The 22,399-nt window shown below is 41.0% G+C and overlaps 1 protein-coding gene across 3 annotated transcripts in view; it reads right to left on the bottom strand.

Moving 5' to 3' along the window:
- LOC140403461 (kelch-like protein 28) overlaps positions 1 to 22,302 on the bottom strand; it is a 36,491-nt gene extending 14,189 nt beyond the window's left edge. Inside the window, exons 1-5 of one of the 3 annotated variants that reach the window (XM_072491366.1) lie at positions 22,080 to 22,302; positions 21,875 to 21,934; positions 18,165 to 18,276; positions 15,408 to 16,306; positions 3,451 to 3,894 (exon numbers count right to left, since the gene is read on the bottom strand). In XM_072491366.1, coding sequence (XP_072347467.1) covers positions 3,451 to 3,894; positions 15,408 to 16,306 — 1,343 coding nt within the window. In that variant the 5' untranslated portion in view covers positions 18,165 to 18,276; positions 21,875 to 21,934; positions 22,080 to 22,302. Of the gene's footprint in view, positions 1 to 3,450; positions 3,895 to 15,407; positions 16,307 to 18,164; positions 18,277 to 21,874 lie in introns of all 3 variants that reach the window. The other 2 variants (XM_072491363.1, XM_072491375.1) reach the window with 2 other exon arrangements.
- Positions 22,303 to 22,399: the final 97 nt, after the last annotated feature.

Below are 22,399 nucleotides of genomic sequence, written 5' to 3'. Positions count from 1 at the left end.
TACCTTCCAGAGGAAAAACGGACTGATCTGAAAGAGTTATTGATATCACATGGGCAAGTTTGTGGAGATAAATTGGGAAGTACTAAAATGGCTATACATGATGTAGATGTGGGAAAGGCTGATCCAGTCAAACAACATCCATACAGACTTAACCCTTTAAAATTGGCACAGGTTAACAAAGAGATTGAGAGTATGCTTAAAAATGGCATAATTGAAGTGGGTTGCAGCCAATGGAGCTCACCTATAGTGATGGTACCTAAACCAGACGGTACCCAACAGTTTTGTGTGGACTATAGAGGAGGTTAATGCAGTTACAAGAACGGACTCTTATCCTATCCCATGTTTGGAGGATTGCATTGAGAAAGTGGGACAATAAGTTTTTTTATTTCCAAACTGGATTTACTTAAAGGTTACTGGCAGGTACCTTTATCCGAAAGGGCGAAGGAGATTTCAGCTTTTGTGACTCCAGATGGTATATACCAATTCAAAGTTGTGCCATTTGGCATGAAAAACGCCCCAGCCACATTTTAATGGTTAACTAACAACTTCAGGAGGCGGGTTTGGTGATAAACCTAGACAAAAGTTAATTTGGAAAAGCCCAAGTCACTTTCCATGGCTATCCAATTGGACAGGGTCGAATGGTCACACGGGATGTGAAACCAACAGTTATTGAGGAGTTTCTGATACCCTCATCACACAGGGAAATAATGCAATTTCTTGGCATGAGTGGATTTGATCGAACACCTGTGAAAAGATTTGGTAGCGTGGTTGCTCCACTGATGGACTTGCTGAAGAAACGTCGAAAATTTCAGTGGACAGCGGACTTTCAACAGGCATTTGACTACCTGAAAGCTGTAATAACCAATTGGAGAATGTGTTGGAGAATTAGAAGGGTCTCTGTGATTAGATTGAACTAAAGTATCTGACTTTAAAGAGAATTGCTGAGGCGTAGAGAAATGGATGGATCGTGCAGAGACCTTCTTGTTCAAAGAGATTGTCAATCGAGAAGGATTCCAGTTGGAGGAAGAAGGAAAAAAAAGTGGACGAAATTATTATACCCGTTTGCGTGTTGTTGTTTTTTTTAAACGAAAAAGTATGTTTACTGTGTGCGTTTCTTAAAGGATAGTGAAAAGGTGAAAAATGAAACCATCTTGAAGTTGATGGGTTTTTTTTTCTTGGGGGGAGGTGTCATGTGGGAGTACCTTTAAGAAATGGCTGTTTATAAATGTGTATGTATATAAATATCTGTAGTTAGAGTTCCTTTAAGAAATGGGTGTTTATTACTGCAGTGATGTCAGAGAGTGGGTGGAGCTGGGCTGTCTGGCAGCTTTTTACTTTTGCTTTAGGCTTTTTGATGCAGGGTGGGTTTGGTTTCATTTTAGTTTTGGAGAAGCTGCAATCACAGCAGGATGTGTGTGAATCTCTGCAAGCGTACGAGTGTCCATTTGCTGATTTCAACATGGTAACTGTTCTCAGTAGTGAAGTTAAACCCGAGGTGCTTCTGTTAAAGGTTTTGTTTCAAGTTTTGTGGATGTTAAAAGGAAAGCTCAAGGATTACTTAAGTGTTGTATTCTTTGTGGGTTGTATTTGAATTGATGGTTGCCAAGATGTTCACTGTATGTTTCAAAAAAGTTAACTTGAGTTCATAGAATAAACATTGTTTTGCTTTAAAAATATTTTTCCATTTCAGCTGTACCACACCTGTAGAGTGGGCGTGTGCTCCCCATACCACAATCTATTAAAAGTTGGGGTTCTCTAAACCCTAGCCCATAACACTTTCAAAGCTTAAGTTGCATCTTTACAAAGTTTCAACATTAGAAATATGGTCATCAATGCTTTAAATGAGGAGGAGTTTTCAGTTCAAATATTTAATATATTATTCCTCCACAAATAGCTCAAATTAAAGATATCTTGCATCATAGTATCCACAGTTTAGGACTCAGGGTCATCCAAAGGAAAATACTTTTTAAGCTTGAACCGCCATACCACAAAATAGTAATACCTTAGACCTTCTCACTGTGTGGAGAATTTGAGGGGGTTAGTTTTACAAAAAAAATTCTACGTGTTTAAAACGTATGCACGATTTATACATAAACAAAATTTAACGTATTTATGCATTAAATGCGCGATCCAGAAAAACAGAACAATTTCAAAGGAACATTTCAAACACAACACTAGAAAAAAAAACAAAGAACAGGGATAGAATAATTTAACGATAACATTCTGAAAGGGGTCAGGATTTTCATCGATTAAGTTTTTCGATTTGTAAATTTCATATTTTTGGGGAGGATTTTTCCCAAATTATTGCTGGGAAAATTGCTACTTTCCCAGTATTTGGCACCTAGAATCAATTTCAAGGACTCTGATGTACAGCACAAGTTTATTGTCTAGTTAAGCATAACATTAGAAGTGTATCGTGAAATTTCCTTTTTTTACATGAGCCATGTTTAAATTCATCAAGTGAGATTACCAATTTGTTGCTAAATCGTGGGCAGTTTTGTGTTCATTCAGACTGTTTGTCTTTAAATCCAGATCCGAGAAGCAAAATGTAATTTTGCTCTCATAAAAGAACAAACAAAACATTTGTATAGCAAAAAAACATCAGGTATGCCAAATAGGAATTATGCTCTTAAAAATGTCCAGTAATTTACATAAAATCCATACCTGCAATTTTTGGTAGAAACACAAAAAGAAATTGCTGTGAAAACAAATTACCTTCCGGCCTGTTATATTATTCAAATTGGGATCTAATTAGTTTAGATAGTGATCAATTGTTGAAATATTTCTTGTACACAAAATATTGTGCAATATTTCAAATTGTGACCATTTGGTTATCAGAAAAGCAGGCAAATGTATTGTGACCAAGAAATTGGGAACAACACAGCGACTGACATCTTGGGCGTCTGACATGTGGACATTGATGAAATTAGAAAAATTCATCATCAAGTTTGAACACGCAAGCCAATTTGATGATTTCAGAGGTGAAGGAATGATCTAATAAAGGACTTGCAGGTTCTATTCCTGGCACATGCAGAGTTAGCTAATCTCAGATCAATAGATGCTGTGCAGGTTCCCCATTCTTGTTCAATATTCAATAATTGCTGCTTGATAAGATTGAACAAGACGTGAAGGGGGCATTCTGCTGGCCCAGTAAAGACAGGTTCTCCACACCAAGTTGAATCACCATACAGAAATTTGTGGTAAGCCATCACACATGAAGAACCACCAACTGGGGGACTACTGATTCTGTAACTTAGCAAGTCTCAGCACCTTCAGCAGAGAAAGTTGTGAAACAAAATAGATTTTAATTTAATGAAACACAATTTGTTTGAAATTTCTCACATTTGCTCTCAACAACTACAATTGGTTTGAAAGTGAAATAGGATCATCTATAACTTTCTGAAAGTTTAAAATGTTGTATCCTATCTTACAAAAAATATACTGTTTTACCTGTTCATGTGAGCAGGGCCATATCCTCCTATAGCATATATCATTCCATCTAAAACTGCAGCTGCAAAACAGCTTCGGCTTTTCCCCATAGGTGCAACTGGTTGCCACTTTCTGATTTTAGGAATGTATTTTTCCACAGATTGCAAGTAGTTTTCTCCATCATAACCGCCTATTGCATATAGTTCGCCTGCTAATACTGCCACTCCAAGAGTGCTTCGACACTCGTTCATTCTTTCTACAGATGTCCACTTGTTTGTCTCTGGATTCCAACCTTCCACCAAATTCTCATGCTTCCGATAATTGATGCCTTGCTGAATATGGGTTGCAATCCCTCCTAAGACATATAGTTTCTGATCAACAACAGCAACTCCACATTCATAGCGCGGACTACTAAGTGGTGCCAGACCTGTCCAGGAGTCTGTCTGAGGGAAGTACATCTCCACACTGTAAGTAGGGATAGAGGACGAAAAGTTGCACAAATTAAAAGTTAGTCCTTTTAAAAAATGGAGTGCAGGTTACAGCATCATTTATATATCACCTTTAGAAAAATATCTCAAGGCAATTCACAGGACTGTAAGAAGACAAAACTTGATAGATCCAAAGAAGATATTAGGACACGAGTAAGAATATGTTCAAGGAGGACAGAGATATAGCAAGAAAGAGAGAAAACAGACAGAAGGGAGGGGGAAACACACACCCTTCTGACCAGATTCAAACCAAGTCAAGAACTTCATTGGATATACAATTTATTTAGTGCACTTAATGTAGTAAAACATCTCATGGAATTCCACCAGAACATTATTAAACAAAATTATTGAGCCACACAAGTATATATTAGAACAGATGACCACACAGGTAGGTTTTAAAAGGCACATTTTAGGAGAGAGTACAGAGGTGGAAGAGGAAATTCCAGAGCTTAAGGCTAAGGAGCCAAAGACATGGCAGCTGATGGTGATTCACAAGTTGTTTGGACAGATCTATGGTTTGTGGAGCTGGTGATAGTTACAAGTTAGGGCAGGGCAAGACCATCGAAGAATTTGAGAACAAGAATGAGAATTATAAAATTAAGGTACTGCCAATAACAGATCCCAAGCATAGGGTGCACAAGGCTTGTTACTTGTTAGGGTACAGGCAACAGTTAGGATGAGCGTTTAAGTTTCTGAAGAGTGAAAGGAGAGGGGTGGGCTAAGAGACAATTGAAATAATCCAGTCTAAAGGTAACAACGACATGGACGAAGGTGCCTGGGATGGAGTTGGGCAATGTTACAGAGGTAGAACTATGATAGACAACTCAAAGAGTGGTAGATAAGCCTACACAAAGTAGCTTCAAGTGCTAACCAACATAATATTCTAAATATACAAGTCTACTACTGTGTAGTAATCAACAAATACTTAATGCAGAGTACCTGACACAAGCTTTTTTAAAAATAGGTTCCTGCATAAATGGTGCTGAGCATCTCACTTATACAAGCTGTTAGTCTCTCACTGCCTATACCCATTTTTCCTTTTTATCACAAATACGTTTCAAAACTTAGGCCTGGAGCACAATGTGACCAAAGGAAGTATTTATATTGCATGCTTCAGGATCCCCTAGTATCGTGTTTGGATGATCAAGAATTTTTTAGGCCACAAATTTAAAAAAAAACGTTTTATTGAGGTATTTTCTTTGGCATTTTATCAGCAACAGAATCAACAGTATAAATAACAAGAAAAATATATACATAGTGCAAATTCCACCACCCTCTCCCGCAGGTCTTGCCATTACTTACCCCCCCTAACCTACACTAGCCTAGCCCCCTCTCCCCCCCCCCCCCCCCCCCTTTCTGCTGATGAAGCCGACAAATGGTTGCCACCTCCTGGCGAACCCCAGCTGAGACCTTCTCATGGTGAACTTAATTTTCTCCAGGCAGAGGAAGCCTGTCATGTCTGAAAGCCAGGTCTCCGATTTCGGGGGCTTTGAGTCCCTCCACTCCAGAAACATAAGTCTCCGGGCTACCAGAGAAGCAAAGGCCAGAACATCTGCCTCTTTCTCCTCCTGGATTCCCGGGTCCTGCGATACCCCAAAAATCGCCATCTCCGGACTCATTGCCACCCTCGTATTTAATTCAGTGGACATGGTGTCAGCAAACCCCTGCCAAAATCGCCTCCGTTTTGGACATGCCCAGAACATGTGGACATGGTTCGCTGGCGGCGCCCCCCCCCCCCCCCCCCCCGCACATTCGTCCTCTACTCCAAAGAATCTGCTCATCCGGGCCACTGTCATGTGAGCCCGGTGAACAACCTTAAATTGGATCAGGCGGAGCCTGGCACATGTTGCGGTAGCATTGACCCTTCCTAACGCGTCCGCCCAAAGGCCCTCCTCTATCTCTTCCCCCCCAGCTCCTCCTCCCACTTTCGCTTCAGCTCCTCTGTCTGCGTCTCCTCCGAACCCATATGCTCTTTATACATGTCCGAGACGCTCCCCTCCCCTATCCATCCTCTAGAGACCACCCTGTCCTGCCACAAATCTAACGTGAATTGGAACTTTGTAGTCATCAACAAGATGAAAGCACCTGCATCAACACTGTCGCAAAGAACTGTAACCAAGCTGCATTTATTGTCACCAGGACCCCTGGATATGGCAGTAGGTATCCCTGGAATCCCTGCCGAATATACGTGACAATAACAAATACCTTTGAAAGAAAAGATTGGCATCTCCAACAATGGATTTATGGAGGTTCCAAGCAAAAGGCTGATGCACCAGAAAAGTAAAAGTAGCAGCTGAACTGCGCAAAAACATATTTTGAAAAAATTCTAAAAGACTATTTCAACAAACTGACAGAATGCCAGTCAAATAAAACAGGACTGATTTAGTACCATAGTGCTTGCCAGCCAATCCTGTCTAGACTGCCAATATCTAGGAGTTAAAGTTTGCACTAATAACAAAAGTTTAAAAAATATAAATATGACTGTCCCTTGATACAATCCCTAATTGCTCTTGAAGGGCACTCAAGAGTCAACCATATTGCTGTGGGTCTGGAGTCACAAAGACCAGACCGGGTGAGGTTGGCAGATTTCATTCCCTAAAGGACATTAGTGAACCAGATGAGTTTTTATGACAATTGACAATGGTTTCATGGTCATCACTAGACATTTTAAATTCCAGATTTGTTTTTATTGAATTCAAATTTCAGTGGCGGGATTTGAACCTGGAAACCCAGAGTACTCTAGGGTTAGTCCAGTGACAATACCACTATCCCACCACCTCCCAGTACTGGCATTGCAAGTTTGGGGATGGCCAGGCCCCCCATGTTTCTTCTGCAGAGGACGACTCCTCCAACCTGTAGCCATCTGGGATGGCCACGTCCCGATTACAAAATGGACACTTTGCAAAGAATGCAGGGAAAATTGGACAATACCGAAAAAGCAAGCAGGTGCAAGGGCTGTCTGTTGATTAGAGCTGTAGCTCTCAGACAAGACCAATACTGCAGAACCATCTACATACTAATGAGCCATCCCCAGGAACAAAAGGCAACATTTAGGTAAACAATGCTAAGACAGACACCCCGGCGCCAGAGGAGACTAAAACAAAGCAGACCAACGGCCACCTAGGACACGCCCAGCAACCAGGGAACCCACCCCTCGATTGGAGGACAATCGATAAGAACAATTGGGAAACGGCCCAATTAATTGGGGCCAAGTTCAAGGCCCGCCCGAAAGCGCGCAAAGCCCCTTTTGGGTATAAAAAGGATTCCCCAAGAGAGAATCGCTCTCTTGGCCTTGGCTCTCAACGAGGAGAGACCTGCCAAGGCTACTCCAGACCAAGTAAGTTCCAAGTCAACACACGCTATGAGATAGACGCTCCCAGTTACTATCCTGTGAACAGCCCAACTCAGCAGCCTCAGAACCGAGCAACGGCCATTGTTCCTCTGACTGAGTGTTAGACGTTTTAGTTGCTGTGATATGAAGAGTCTAAAGTTCTGTTCCTTTTTCATCAACACACATTTATTTCATTCCAACAGACTTTGCACAAAACTCTAACGACACATCACCTGACAGAGGCCACCTGAAGCCCCTTTACATATCAGTGTCAATTAATGGATACTTAACATAAATGAGACAACTAATTGCAATGTCTCTTAACCCATTACTTAACAGTCTCCCCTTCCTTGGAGAGAAAAAAATAATTAGGTGAAAAAATTTTTCAATAAACTCAAAACACACGATTTCCCCCCCCCCCCCTTTTTTTCAGTTTTTTGTTGTTTGGACAGAAAAAAGTCACAGAAACAAACGCCCTTCATTAACAATATCCAACAGTTTCTATGAGCTCACCCCTCTTTTCGTAAAACAGTCTGACAGTTGATAGCTACTGTCGACCCATTCAATTTTTGTTATTTCCCCTCTGTCCAACATCTGGGTCAAACTTGCGATGTCTATCCGTAACCTCTTTTCATTGACACTTTTTGTAGAGTGCACATTTTCCCACAGGGATTTATTGTCAATGTGACAGTCAATAGGTATATTACCCAAATCCCCTAATCCCAAAATTTCTGTCAATATCGGATTTATATAAAAGGCCATATCCACCGCCTCGACAAGGCTTAATGTCTCAGCAGCCAAAGTGCTTTTTACCACTCTCCTTATTTTCTTTGTTTCCCACACAAGCGGGCAACATTTACCATTGTTCCCCAAAAGGAAAATTATAAAACCTCCTGCGCTTGAAACCCCATCACATAAATTTGCGTAGGACGCATCACTATAAACTATTGAGTTTCAAGTGCCGAAGTTTTTAGTTTGGCCAACGCTTTATTTGCTCTCATGTCTTCCACTTTGGGATCATTCATTTTTGTACTCAACTCTAAGACATCAAAACTCACGTCCGGTCTAGTCGGTCTACCTAACCAGTTCAGTTGCCCAATTAAACTTTGTAGTTGCTCTTTTTCTATCTTTGAAACCATTGCGTCTTTTTGTGAAACTCGGCCACGACTAATTGCTATTGGGCTGATGCTTTCCAAATAAGATTGCTGACGCAAGGTTGCCCCCAACTTAGTCTGTCCAATTTCCAGTCCAATATATTTAAATGCACCGGAAGCCTGACTTCTAACCCTGAATTCTTTCCTCAAACCAGAGATTACAATAGCTTCAAAATCACTAGTCCCACCTCACAAAAAAAATCATTGACATGCATCATAAAGATGCCAGAGAGATTTCCTTTATAATGCCAGTAAAACATTGCAGGATCTGCTTCCAACTGGCAACAGCCTAACTTTAACACAACTGACCTTACTGAAAAATACCAGACTCTAGATGCATCATTTAATCCATATACACATTTGTTCAACTTCCAGAGTACCCCTTCTGTGTTAGCTGCTTCTTTAGGAGGACGGAAAAAAAATGTCTCTCTGGAGCTGATGCCCCTGCAAAAAGGCAGCTTTTAGATCTATAGATTTGCATTCCTATGCCTTTGTGGCTAATAGAACCAAGATGATCTTTAAATTAACCTTTCCTGCTGTAGGTGAATCTACCCTTAAATCCTGATCTTCTAAGTTTTCTTCAAATCCCCTTGCCACAAGCCTGGCCTTTGCCTTATAAGTTCCATCCGGAAGAACCTTTTCCGTGCAAATCCATCTGTGGGATGGATTGTCCCCTATCCGGCACTTCCGTGTATACCCCAAATTCACTCCAACTATGCAATTCTTGCTGTTTAGCATCTTTGATAACTTTTTCATCTAATTTATTTGAAGCCACCAAAATCTCACGTGCATGTGGGCTTCTACTCCTATTAGTATTCGTAGTCTTGGTCAGAGATCTTGATAAACTACGTCCCCTCTCCTGCCTGGTATCTCGTTCTGTATGCGACTGCTTGATCTTTCCCTCCTGCTGTGGGATGTCCTTTCAATAGTTGTCGACCTTTTCCTGCGGACCTGTTCACTATCCGATGTACTATCAGAACTGGCACTGCGTTTCTGTGTCCTCCATTTTTGAACTTCATTTTCCCAATCCATTGTCTTGACTCCTTCCCCTGAATGCTGTACATTCAACCAATGTTTATACTTTCCAGTGGCCTTCCCTGCTCTACTAATAACAGTTGTATCCTTCCATTGGCTGGACCCTTCAGGCAAGTCTGTTACTTTTGTACCAACTTTTGGCAGTTGCCCTTTTTGGAAAATGGTCTGTTCTAATTCATCAGAAGTGTTGTGTTCCTCTACAGAAACCCTGTCTATATCAGTTAACTGGTCCCCATAGTTCTGTAACACATGCATACCAGATGACTCTGGTTCCTGGTCATGTCTGTCTGCTCGGTCTAAATTTGTAATCTGTACCCATTATCCTTGATGAATGTAGCCTAACAGTTTGATTACCATGTTGCAAAATAATTGTTTTGCCATCTATGCCTATGATATTCCCTGGGCCTTTCCATTCATTAGAATTGTCTCTCTTATAGTATACCATGCCTCCTTGCTGAAAAATGGCATCTGATGGCCGTACGTTATGTCTTAAAGCTCTGCGAATTTTTTCAGAGACTTCTGCTTCCAAAAAAGCTTTTCTACTGCTATGTAATGCATTTAAATGTTCAGCAAAACCAGAGCTAATTGTAGTCCCCTCCCAAGCTGGAGGCTGGTCATCCAAAATGGACGGAATTTTAAGATTTCTACCAAACACTAATTGATAAGGACTATAGCCCCCAACCATCTGCAATGAATTTTTTGCATGTACCGCCCATGCTAAACTGAATTTAGCCTGCAATTTGGTCGATCTGCCAAAATTTTCCGAAGCATGTCATCGATGACAACATGATTTCTTTCACAGACACCATTACTAAAATGGGCTTTCTGCAGCCGTATTCATAACTCTGATATTCACGTTTTCACACATATCCCGAAACTCATCATTAGCAAATTCCCCCCCATTGTCCACAAGGAATTTTGCCGGTGGACCCATTCCTGTCACTATCCATTTTTTCACGATTTGATCCAGAATTACTCTTTTCTTTACTTCGTACAATCGTTGATTGACTGAATCTGGTTGCTAAATCTACAAAACGCAAAATAAATATATTATTTGCTTTATCCCAGATCTTAAGGTCCATGGCCACAATGTCATTAAAATCCCCGGCCAAAGGTAGGGTTACTATCGGTTGTGCTGGTGTCCTGCTGTACTTCCTGCAAACTTCACAGCGGTCACTAACCTGTTCTATTAGTTTAGTATAGTAGTCATCCCTTATCCCTGCATCCTTTAATAATTTTTTCAACCTCCGAGGAGACGGATGTGCAAATTGCCTATGCAGTTTTAATGCCACAAGCTTTTTATCAGCTGAAGTCCCATTCTCAACTGCCATTAACACATCCTTAACCACTCTACTTGAAATATTATTTGTCAGTAATGGAATACAATAGTGTCCTGACTGTCTAAATTGTAAGTTCACCGTCTTTCCAAAAACCGTTGCCTTATCCTGTTCCATATCCAGTTTCATGTGTGCTTTCTTCATCGACGGTCTGCTCAGAAGCAGACTTGATACAACATCCGTGCTGATGAAATGATTCACTCCGGTAATATTGCAAGGGATCACCAGTCTTTTCAGCGACTTCAGAGTATTATTAACCCCAAACCTGAAACTTGTGGAACTTTCAAATTCCTTAACCTTGTTACGATTTTCAGCATTCAAAGAGTCCAGGTAACATTTTAACCAGTCAATTCCAAACACAGTAGATGTGCAGCCACTGTCCAATACAGCACAGTTGAAGGATTCTGTAACCAACACCCTCATTACCGGTGTAAAACTGCTTGTCAATAGGACAATGCCTTGTTTCTGGTCACTATCTTTTGCCTCTTCTGACTCTTCCGTGTCATGTGTCACTTCAAACACTATCATAACGAGTTTGACAGTTGAAAGCATAATGGTATTGAGAGTCACATCGAAAACATCGATTTATCATGCCCCGTGCATTTCTGGGGTTCATCTTCCTATTGTAGGTTCTAACTGGGTTTCTGTCTTCATAATTTCCTTGTCTCGGTCTCCTTCTATAGTCTTGAGCCCTGTTCGTAGCCATACGATTTTGCCATCCTGTTAGTAGTGTATCTTCCATATTCTGCCTTATTTCAGGCGGACCTATTTGGGGTCATCAGAGCCATCGGAATCGAATGTTTCCCCAGAAACTTTTGTAAAGCTTTTGTCATCTGTTCGAATAAGGTATCCTTATCAGTAAACTGAACTCCTGTCAAAACCAGGAGCCTATCCATGTTGCTCACTCTAGCACAGTCAAGTAATTTAAAGGCCAACACAGACTGTGGAAATTCCAGGTTGTGTTTCTGCAGCCTTTTATATAGTCTGCCAAATTCCATTAGTCTTCCATGGAGATATCCTCCATTTTCCGGAACTTATCAAAATCTGGCCATGCTTCATACGCACTTAACAAGTCATCTTTCTTATAAATCTTCTCCATATAATGTAATAAAGTCTCCAGACCTTCTTCTGAGTCTAACTCTTCCAATTCCAGCTCAGAAAGCACTTTCTTTTGGATTTTACTGCCATATGGTAGAGAAAGAGCCAATGCCATACCTGGTTTTCTCTTTCCCAAAGCAGTTACTTTAGTCCACATAACTACTGCACTTCTCCATTGGTCGTACGATTCCCTTTCAGAAAATAAGGGAGGATAGTCATATCCAGCCATCTTTATCCTCGGTTCAGCCATATGTCCCTTTTTTTCCTTTCTCACTCACTCCTTGGTTTGATCTGGAAAAGTTGTATCTTTCAACCCTTCACATTTACACAGCAACCATCCTCTGCTACAGATTGTTAGACATTTTAGTTGCTGTGATATGAAGAGTCTAAAGTTCTGTTCCTTTTTCACCAACACACATTTATTTCATTCCAACAGACTTTGCACAAAACTAACTGCACATCTGACAGAGGCCACCTGAAGCCCCTTTACGTATCAGTGTCAATTAATGGATACTTAACATAAATGAGACAGCTAATTGCAATGTCTCTTAACCCATTACTTAACACAGAGTGGGCACCCGAAGCTAAGTTATAGGCTTTTAGTAATAGTGATAGTTTAGTTTGTAGAGTTTTATGCACGAGTATATTTGACTGTGTGTGTAAATAAATGAGCATTGATTTTGAGCTTACTAACTGGTGTATCGAGTCTTTGATCAGTATTCGGTTTTGAACCTTGTGGCGGTATCGAAAGATACCTGGCGACTCTTGAGCAAATGTAATTAAACAGAGCCAAATTAAGAGACAATAGAAAATTAGCAACAAACCTCACCCATTCAGTGTCTGGGTCCTTCACCTATCCTCTCACTCTTTCTGCTGTGGCTGCCCAGTGGTAGTATTGCAAGTTTGGGAGGGCCAGGTCCCCCATGTTTCTTCTTTGTAGGGATTCTTGGATTCTGCCTACACACCCCCCCCCCCCCCCTCCCCACTACCCGCCATGGTGCTGCTTTCTGGCATTTATGTTGTTTGTGCTATCGTTGAGGGTGAGTGGATGTTTAAGTCCAGGTTTGTGGGCTAAATTCAGCCAAAGGTGCCTATTATGTTGTTTTATGGAGGACAGCCACTTGATGTGCGACTATTCAGCACATCCCCGTCACTGGAAGTCATTTTGGAAACAATTTTAACATGTGGATAAACAAGCATGTCTGTATCTTTCTCTCCATTTGGGCTGTCCCAAAATGGCTGTCCCTCGAGGCTATTTAAAAGTTACATTCAGTAACAATTTGAAGCTTCAGATATGGATGGTAGCACAGGTGGTTAGCACTGTTGTTTCACAGCGCCAGGGTCCCAGGTTTGTTTCCCGTTAGGGTCTGCACGTTCTCCCAGTGTCTGCGTGGGTTTCCTCCGGGTGCTCCGGTTTCTTCCCACAAGTCCCGAAAGACGTGCTTGTTAGGTGAATTGGACATTCTGAACTCTCCTTCAATGTACCCGAACAGGTGCCGGAGTGTGGCGACAAGGGGCTTTTCACAGTAACTTCATTGCAGTATTAATGTAAGCTTACTTATGACAATAATAAAGATTATTATTATATGACCATTTGACAAAGGTACCCTGGGACCAAAGGCGAATTACTTAACAAGATTAGTTAATAAAAGGTTTCTAAGTACTTTGTAACACGTGTAATGCGTGCTCAGCAGAATAGGAATCCAAGAATTTCATTCAAAACAAATGAATGGGGATGTAGAAGGTTAATTACAATATTCCAGATAGCCACTTCTTGTCTATAACCACATGCAATACATAAAGCTAATGTGGATTTGATGAAAGGTGAATGCACACATCCTTGAGGCGATACTGCTGCTAGCAACAGCACATTTTCTCTATGTGTTGGTCAAGTTAGAGAACTCATGAGAAACTAGATTTGATGCTTTTTCAGCCTCATAGACGTCTGTTCCCATGGTTATATCTTCCATTTATAACATCGGTGTGTTTCCAAATAGAAAACAAAATTCATGACCAGAGTGGAAAAACAAAATTCTGTCTCAGTGAATAGATACATTGAAATAGAAGCATCTTACAATTTTGCAACACAAACACCCATTATAATACTTATGATACAATTGTTGCAACAGTGCTGCACAATTTCCATTTTGTACCAATACTAATCGGCAGTGTAAATCTCCAAGGACTCAGACATCACCCGGAAACAAAGTAGTAAGACTCCCCAAAGACTTAACTTTGTACTGTACTGCACAGAGTATAAATTATATACAGTGTCAATTACAAAATGTTCAGGGGACTTTTAAAATCTGCCCTACCTTGACTTAAATGTCTAAACAGCAGGGATTCTTCCCTTTTAACTTGAAAAATGTATATTTCTTGGTGCTGGGGGGGGGGGGGGGGGGGGGGGGGGGGGAGAATCCGCTCCCGGGATCTACTCGGTTCACAATGCCTTGCAAGACGCTGCAATGTGAATCCTGCCGATTGTAGGCATGATCATCTTTTAGCAAATCTGAATATTAAAGCGAGACAGCAGGTCTCACTTTAATGTGCAGATTCCGGAGTTACCGGCACTATCAAGGTGTCAAGTTGTGGGTGTGATCGGGACGCCATTTTTTAAATGGTCCTCTATCTCTTGCTACAAGAGTTCCGGCGAGCAGAGCTCCTCAGTGTACAAAACGGAGCCATGTGTGGCCTTGGTCGCACGTCCCCTGTTGAGGCCCCTCATCAAATGAGAGTAAAATTTTATAGCCTTGTGTTTCTCTGCGCCGTGAGCACCTGGAAACACGTGGCTAAACGCGCTCGCTATGGGACTTAGTTCTCATTTAGTAAAATCGTGCCCATGAGATATGTATAGTAGATTCAGGTAGCTACCTGGAGAGACGGTGGCTTAATGGTATTGTCACTGGACTAGTAAACCAGAAACCCAGGGTAATACTATGGGGACCCAGGTTCGAATCCCACCACTGCAGATGGTGAAATATGAATTCAATAAAAATCTGGAATTAAAAGTCTAATGATGACCATGAAATCATTGCCGATGGTTGTAAAAATCCAAATGGCCCTATAGGGAAGTCTGCCATCCATACCAGGTCAGGTCTACATATGACTCCAGACCCACAGCAATGTGGTTGATTCTTAACTGACCCCTCAAAGACAATTAGACAATAAATGCTGACCCAGCCAGCAGCACCCACACTGCATGAACAAATTTTTAAAAATAGCATAAAAGACAAACATATCCTTTTGGCAAAGACAATGAAAGGATGGTGAACAGTTGATAGCATTTTATACAGCAGTATCCCAGGATATTACAAAATATACCCTACTGTATTCAGCTAATGGCTTGACAAATGCAGACACGGCACACAATATGGAAGGCATGTATTACATACTAGGATCCATTACAATAATAAGTGTACATCAACCAAAATATCACTTGCAGATAAATTGAGTGTTGCTGATATTTTCCACTCATTATTTCCCCATTATCAGTATAAAAAAGTGGTGCTTGTCAATTTGAATTCTACATTCTTACCTGTCTAACGTAGCAAACAGTCCAGTTTTTCCACCCACAGCACACAATACTTTGGGAGCACAACGTGGCCGTGTCAATAACTCAGTCTGATGGGAAAATCTGTGCTCTGGCATAAAATGATACTTAAGTGCTTCGTTTAGAAGGTGCTTGCAGGTATGTTCATCACGAATTAGCTGATTTGCTTCGTATAATCTTGTTAGAAACTTCACACTTAGCAGTGGTAATCGGACACAGTGCAACAGCTGCGCCAAATATTTTTGTCTTTCTTGTACATCATATTTAATCCACGACTCCAAAGCATAAAAAACAGACTCCTCAGTCACAACATTGAGACAGTCATTTGAAATTATTTCATCTAGCTCCGTGTGATTCAGCTCAAAAAACTCCTCAGTCTGACATACCTCTTCAAAATTCTGACAAATGTATTTGTTGGCAGCAAGGTACAAGTCATGACAACCGTAAGTTTCAGCAAAACGAGAGATGCCAATGCAGTTGCCAGGATCAAGCTGGCTTTCGAGGAATGTACAACATTCCTTCAGTACTAGCTTCATTTGAAGCAAATTTGCAGCTGGTAGTAAAGATTCTACTGTATCTTGTGAAATGAATATGGTTCCGGTATATGCATATTCTACAATAGCCTGCAAAGCAGTTTCATCAATACACTGGAATTCAACTTCAGAGTTTTCATTCTCTGACAGGTTTCCAGTAAACATGGCTTTGAAGTATGGGCTGATGCTAGCCAGCACCACCTTGTGGGCATGGATCTTGACATCACCAACCCTAAGGATGATGTCGCAGAGCTCACGATGCTGTCGAAGAAGATTCAATCCCTGCAGTAACTGCTCAGAATGGGGATGAGTCAGATTGGCAAGCATGTAGGACTGAGGGGACTGGTCCATCTGAAGGAAAAAATAAAAGATAGTTATCAACACAAAATATCCAACTGTAACAAACATTTATCGATTACAATATTTCAATTTAGTAGAAAGCATATTCACCACAAACAAGTTCAAGAAAATAGACCTCAAGTTCTTATTTAAATAAAAACTGCTTCACTCTATAACCCCTCTCAAAAGGACAAAAAAATGAAATTGGAATACTTAGCTTTTGAAACAATAGTGAACCAAGGTACATTTGTGGTTACTAAACATCTTGCTGCCAGTAACAATCAGATCATTTAAAAGTACCAATAGTAACTATATTTGAAATTAATCTAAGGGCTTACTCCCTGGTCAGCAGTTCCTTACATATGGAGAAGTCACAAGGCTCATATTCTTTCAATTTAGTCTCCTGTATTCAGTGCTCACAATGCAGTCTCCTCTACATTGGGCAGACCAAACGCAGACTAGAACATCGCTTTGTGGAACATCTTTGCTCAATTCGCAGGCATGATCCTGACTTTCTGCTCACTTGCCATTTCAATTAATCATCTTGCTCTCATGCTCACCTTTCTGTCCTTGGCCTGCTACAAATGCTCCAATGAAGCCCAATGCAAGCTGGAGGTGCAGTACCTCATTTTCCGATTCGATATTTTACAGCCTTCTGGACTCAACATTGAATTCAACAATGTCAGACCATGAACTCCGTCCTCCATATTAAATCCCCCTTCCTCGAGTGTCAGTCTGTGTCTTGCTCTCATGATATGCTTTCAGACAATGTTGACCTATTCTGCTATTAACATATATTCTGGATCAAAGCTTTAGCCTTTAACTCCCTTCGCCGAGTGTTTGATGACATACATGTCATTTAATCCCCCCCTCCTCTCCTAACCTACCCCTGACCTTCTATTTTGTTCCAGCTGCCCCTCTCATTTTTCAACAGCATAAAACCCATCACATTACTAGTTCTCTCCAGTTCCAGAGGAGAGTCATACTGGACTTGAAACGTTAAATCTGTGTCTCTTTCCGGGTGCTACTCAGACCTTTTTCCAGCATTTTCTGTTATTATTTCAATGTCTTTGTAATTAATAGCACTAGTTAGTTCAACTCATTTGCCCTTATTTTAACTACAGAAGAGGCCAATTGCAGGTTTTGAATAATTGATCTCAACGGGAATCATTTATAAAGAATGCAAGTAGTGCAATGGACGATGAATCCAGATAGTTCAGACAACCTGCTTTGTTAATTGTACTTAAAATTATGAAGCCGAGAAAGCAACCCAAGAAGGACCATTAAAACAGACTTAATTGAGGCATACAAGATGATGAGAGGATTAGAGAGGGTGGACAGTGAGAGCCTTTTTCCTCGGATGATGATGTCTAGCACGAGGGGACAAAGCTTTAAATTGAGGGGAGATAGATATAGGACAGATGTCAGAGGTAGGTTCTTTACTCAGAGAGTAGTAAGGGCGTGGAATGCCCTGCCTGCAAGAGTAGTGGACTCGCCACCACTAAGGGCATTCAAATGGTCATTGGATAGACATATGGACGATAAGGGAATAGTGTAGATGGGCTTTAGAGTGGTTTCACAGGTCGGCGCAACATCGAGGGCCGAAGGGCCTGTACTGCGCTGTAATGTTCTATAAGCTCCTCAATCTCAAAACAAACAAATGACAATCCCTGAAAGTCTTTACCTTTCCCAAGCCATGGGAAACATTTAACTTTATCTTCATTGACAGATAATCCCTGACATTTGACTTCAATCATATTAGTTAGTTGCTCTACCCATGAACATCATAAAACTAAAATACATGACCATTTTTATAAATTATATTCATTATTGGAATGTGGGTGTTGCAGGCAAAGTCAATATTTCTTACTTATCCCTAGTTTCCCTTGAGAAACTGGAGGTACACCACTTAAATTGTTGCAGTCCACGTGACAAACATCTCCACAATGCGGTTGATATGTAGGAAGATCCTGGATTTTGATCTAGCGACAACAAAGGAACAGCAATATACGTGCAAGTTAGGATAGTCTATTACTCAAGAGGGGAACTTGGGGATGTGATGTTCTCACATGCTAGCTGCACTGGTTCTTCTTGGTGGTGGAGATTGTGGCTTGAGAATTGCTGCCGAAGAAATCTTGGTGATTTGCTGCAGAGTACCTGAAGATAGGTACACGCTGCAGCTGAAGCATACATAGTGGTAGAAATTTAAGCTAGTGAATGAGAGCGCCAATTAAATGTACTGCTGGTTCGGGATAGTGTTGAGCTTCTTCAGATTTGCTGCAGCTGCCTGGCACAGTGGGTTAACTCACAATCATTTCACCACTGGAGTATGGATTTGAAACCTACACGTAAATGGAATCACAGATTCTTGTTCATTGTAAGGATCTACCAAAATCTGGGTGGTTTCAATACTGTCTATTGTGAATTGGCCAGTAAAACTAATTAGCAATCTCATTCATAAGGTACCAAAGGATGGGTAGTATGGGAAATTGAAGTGTCTCAATGGTGCAGCAGGAGTGATCTAAGTTTAACACTGATACATTTATCTAGAACTGAGTAAAGGAAAACTTGCTGCAAATGTCACAGTGCTTTTGTTGACCCAGGGATGAGAATTCCAGAAATCTGACTAGGCTATGGTTGATTGGAAAATATTTGATGCTAACAGAATAGTCAAATAGATAGTTTTTGCAGTATTCAATGTCCACCATCTCTCACTGTAATAAACATAAAATGATCAGAGAGGAATAAAACTCCACAAGTGGGATGGCTGAATCTCTGTTCAGTAAAAGAGATAGTCATTAAATAATTGGTCAGTTCCCTTGTCAGCTAATTATCTAAATTTAATGCATTGCAATGCAAATAACAGGAAAATGAAAAACAGCAGATAGAAGTACAAGGAAAGGTGTCAACCCCCATTAAGCAACTGGTTTAACTTTCCTAAATATAAATGCAAAAAACTCCCTATTAAATCAATCCACGTAAAAACAAAGATAGGTGTATTATGGCAGCAAAGGCACACAATTAGCTCTTCTTCACTGCTTTGAATTGAGGCCATTCTCAGAGGCTGTTTGCTCACAGTCCCTTTTTCTTGCTTTCAGTACAAACTTGCGCAGTTTTCATTTTTTAAGTAAATAACCTTTTCAAAACGGGAAATCAATTTAACATTCATTGTTATTGGTGGTTGACAGTACAATCAGAAGTGACAGACATCCAAGGTGCCAAATTTGGGCAACCTGAGAATTGTTCTCCTCAAATACTTTGGCATTGTTCTTCATCTGGTTTAGCTTTACGGGGCTGGTTTAGCTCACTGGTCTAAATCGCTGGCTTTTAAAGCAGACCAAGGCAGGCCAGCAGCACGGTTCAATTCCCGTACCAGCCTCCCCGAACAGGCCCCGAACAGGTACCGGAATGTGGCGACTAGGGGCTTGTCACAGTAACTTCATTGAAGCCTACTTGTGACAATAAGCGATTTTCATTTCATTTCATTTTTCATTTCATCAATGAGCACAGAAACATTACTGCTGGTTTTTCTACATGTCATCTTCAAAATACATATATGACATTACTTTTACAGTGTTACCATACTGTCACTACACTTCTTTTAGTAGCTTTTTTAAAATTCATTTTTACGAGATTCACTATCTAGGTCAGCATTTGTTGCCTATCCCTAACTGCCCTGGATGATGGTGGTGAGCTACCTTCTTGAACTGCTGTAGTCCTTGTGTAGTAGGTGCACCAACTGTGCTATTAAGAGGAAGTTCCAGGATTTTGACGCAGCGACATTGAAAGAACGGTGGCGATATATTTCCATGTCAGAATAATGAGTGACTTGGAGGGAACTTCCAGGTGGTGGTGTTCCCTTGTATCTGCTTCCCTTGTTCTTCTAGATGGTTGAGAGTTTGGAAGGTGCTGCCTAAGGAGCCTTGGTGAGTTCCTGCAATGCATCTTGTAGATGGTACATACTGTTGTTACTGTGCGCCGATGGTGAAGGGAGTGAATGTTTGTGGAAGGGGTGCCAATCAAGCAGACTACTTTGTTCTCGATGGTGTCAAGCTTCTGGAGTGGGAGAGTATTCCATCACACTGCTGACTTGTGCCATGTCGGTGGTGAACAATAGAATATATCTTGTACATTACCTGAACAGTGCTCCCACTGCAACCTGTAATTCAACTTAGAATCCCTACAAGTGCAGAAGGAGTCTATTCGTCCCATTGAGTCCACACTGGCCCTCCGAAAGAGCACACCACCGAGGCCACTTCCCTGCCCTATCCTTGTAAACCCGTGCATTGATCACGGCCAATCCATCTAACCTGCGCATTTTTGAAGTGTTGGAGGAATTTGGAGCATCCGGAGGAAATACACACCGAGAGAATGTGTAAACTCTGCACAGTCACCGAATGCTGTAATCAAGCCCAGGTCCCTGGCACTGTGAGGCAGCAGTGCTAACTGCTGTACCACCCCACTTGTGCAATTTGGTGTTGCACAGCTCAAAATACTTTCCCCATGCACAAATCCATATCAAAAACTAAGTTGTGCATATTTGTCTGCAGAACAAGTGCATAGTGGTTTTGAAATAAGACCATATAAATAAAACCATTATTTAGCTCTTTTTCCCTGCTTTGAATTGAGGCCATTCTCAGAGGCTGTTTGCTCAGTCCCTTCTTCTTGCTTTCAGTACAAACTTGCAGTTTTCATTTTTTAAGTAAATAACCTTTTCAAAACTGGAAATCATTAGAAAATGTTGCAAACTTTCAGTCATTGCTTTATGTGGTTAAGTGATTTGGGAAACATCTACCTTTCATCATTTGATTTTAACTTTAAGAACTTCTTGTGTTACAATATTTTGATTTTGTTATGCAACCAAATTAGCATTTTAAAGAAAGTGAGTTGCTGCAGTTAACATTCAAGATAAGCATGTGAACTATTCAGGTAAATCAAATGGGGTTGTAGTTGATGACTGCCAGTTTCCTCAGTGAAGCCTTCTAAACATTACTGGTTTCTGATTACAGTGATTACATTATAATGTTAGGTAGATTGTGTCACCTTTTTCCACTGCCTTTTCAACTCGGATGTTCATTTGAAAATCTAATATGAAAAGTTTGAAGGAACACTTCAGACCTCTGCTCGTTTAACTGAAACTACAAACGAAATTATCAGTACAGTGGGTTTTAGGCCGTGAATCTGTGCCAAAGCAATCCAATTCCCATTCATTTGTGTTCGACAGGAGCTTAAGGGTTTATTCAGTTAAACAAGGACAATATTTGGAAATTATTTTTCAAAACTTAAAGAACAAAAAAAGTTCGTACTTTTAACACGTACAACTCGCTTTGTGGCGTTGGTTTCATTCATATGTTGAATGTGTATTTTAAGCTGACACGAAACAGAAGCCGGCTCACAGCATTTAATTTTGCAATCGTACCTTTTCACTTCTAACAACTTAAACCTGCCACTACTGGAGTTGTCCATTAGATTGGGGGCCTGGGCCTGTTACAGGTAAATCTCCGACATATTTATTAATACCTTCATTCAATTTCAAACTAAATGAAAATATGCGAGCTGTAAAATGCACCATAAACTTACCTGATAGATTACGACGAGAACCAGCCAAGAAGAAGATGGACTCACAAATCCCCCAAAAACCTATCAAACACAAATACAAAACAGGTGGGGTGTGCGCAATTTCCGGCTAAGATTATTATATTATCAAAACAAAACAAAACCCGCACAATCGGCTGAACGGCAGTCGAAAAAACATCTTGCACGTTTAAAATTACAACAGCCTCACAGTTGTCCAATATATGCCCGATTTGTTCGCAGTTACAGTCGAGCGCCGAGCTACTCTGGGAGTTGCAGTCTGCGGGGCGGTCGCGTCGCCTGATCAACGGCACTCTTTGGAACTACAGTTCCCAGCGTTCTTCAACAAGCGGATAAAGCATCCGGGTCGCTCGGCTGGCCCAACTCCTCCCTCCCTTGTTCACCATGGAAGCGGATCGATTGCGAAGAGTTCGTTGTGTTCACGTGACTTGGTTTGCCTAGTTACGGCCATTTTGATGGGAGTTTTTTTCAAACCCCGGGATGTGAGTGAGAAAGAGCAGGAGCGCGCGC

This window comes from Scyliorhinus torazame, chromosome 2, assembly GCF_047496885.1.
Source record: "Scyliorhinus torazame isolate Kashiwa2021f chromosome 2, sScyTor2.1, whole genome shotgun sequence".
NCBI classification, from domain to species: domain Eukaryota; kingdom Metazoa; phylum Chordata; class Chondrichthyes; order Carcharhiniformes; family Scyliorhinidae; genus Scyliorhinus; species Scyliorhinus torazame.
The sequence above is the reverse complement of the archived record's forward strand: the minus strand, read 5'-3'. Positions and strand labels throughout refer to the sequence as shown.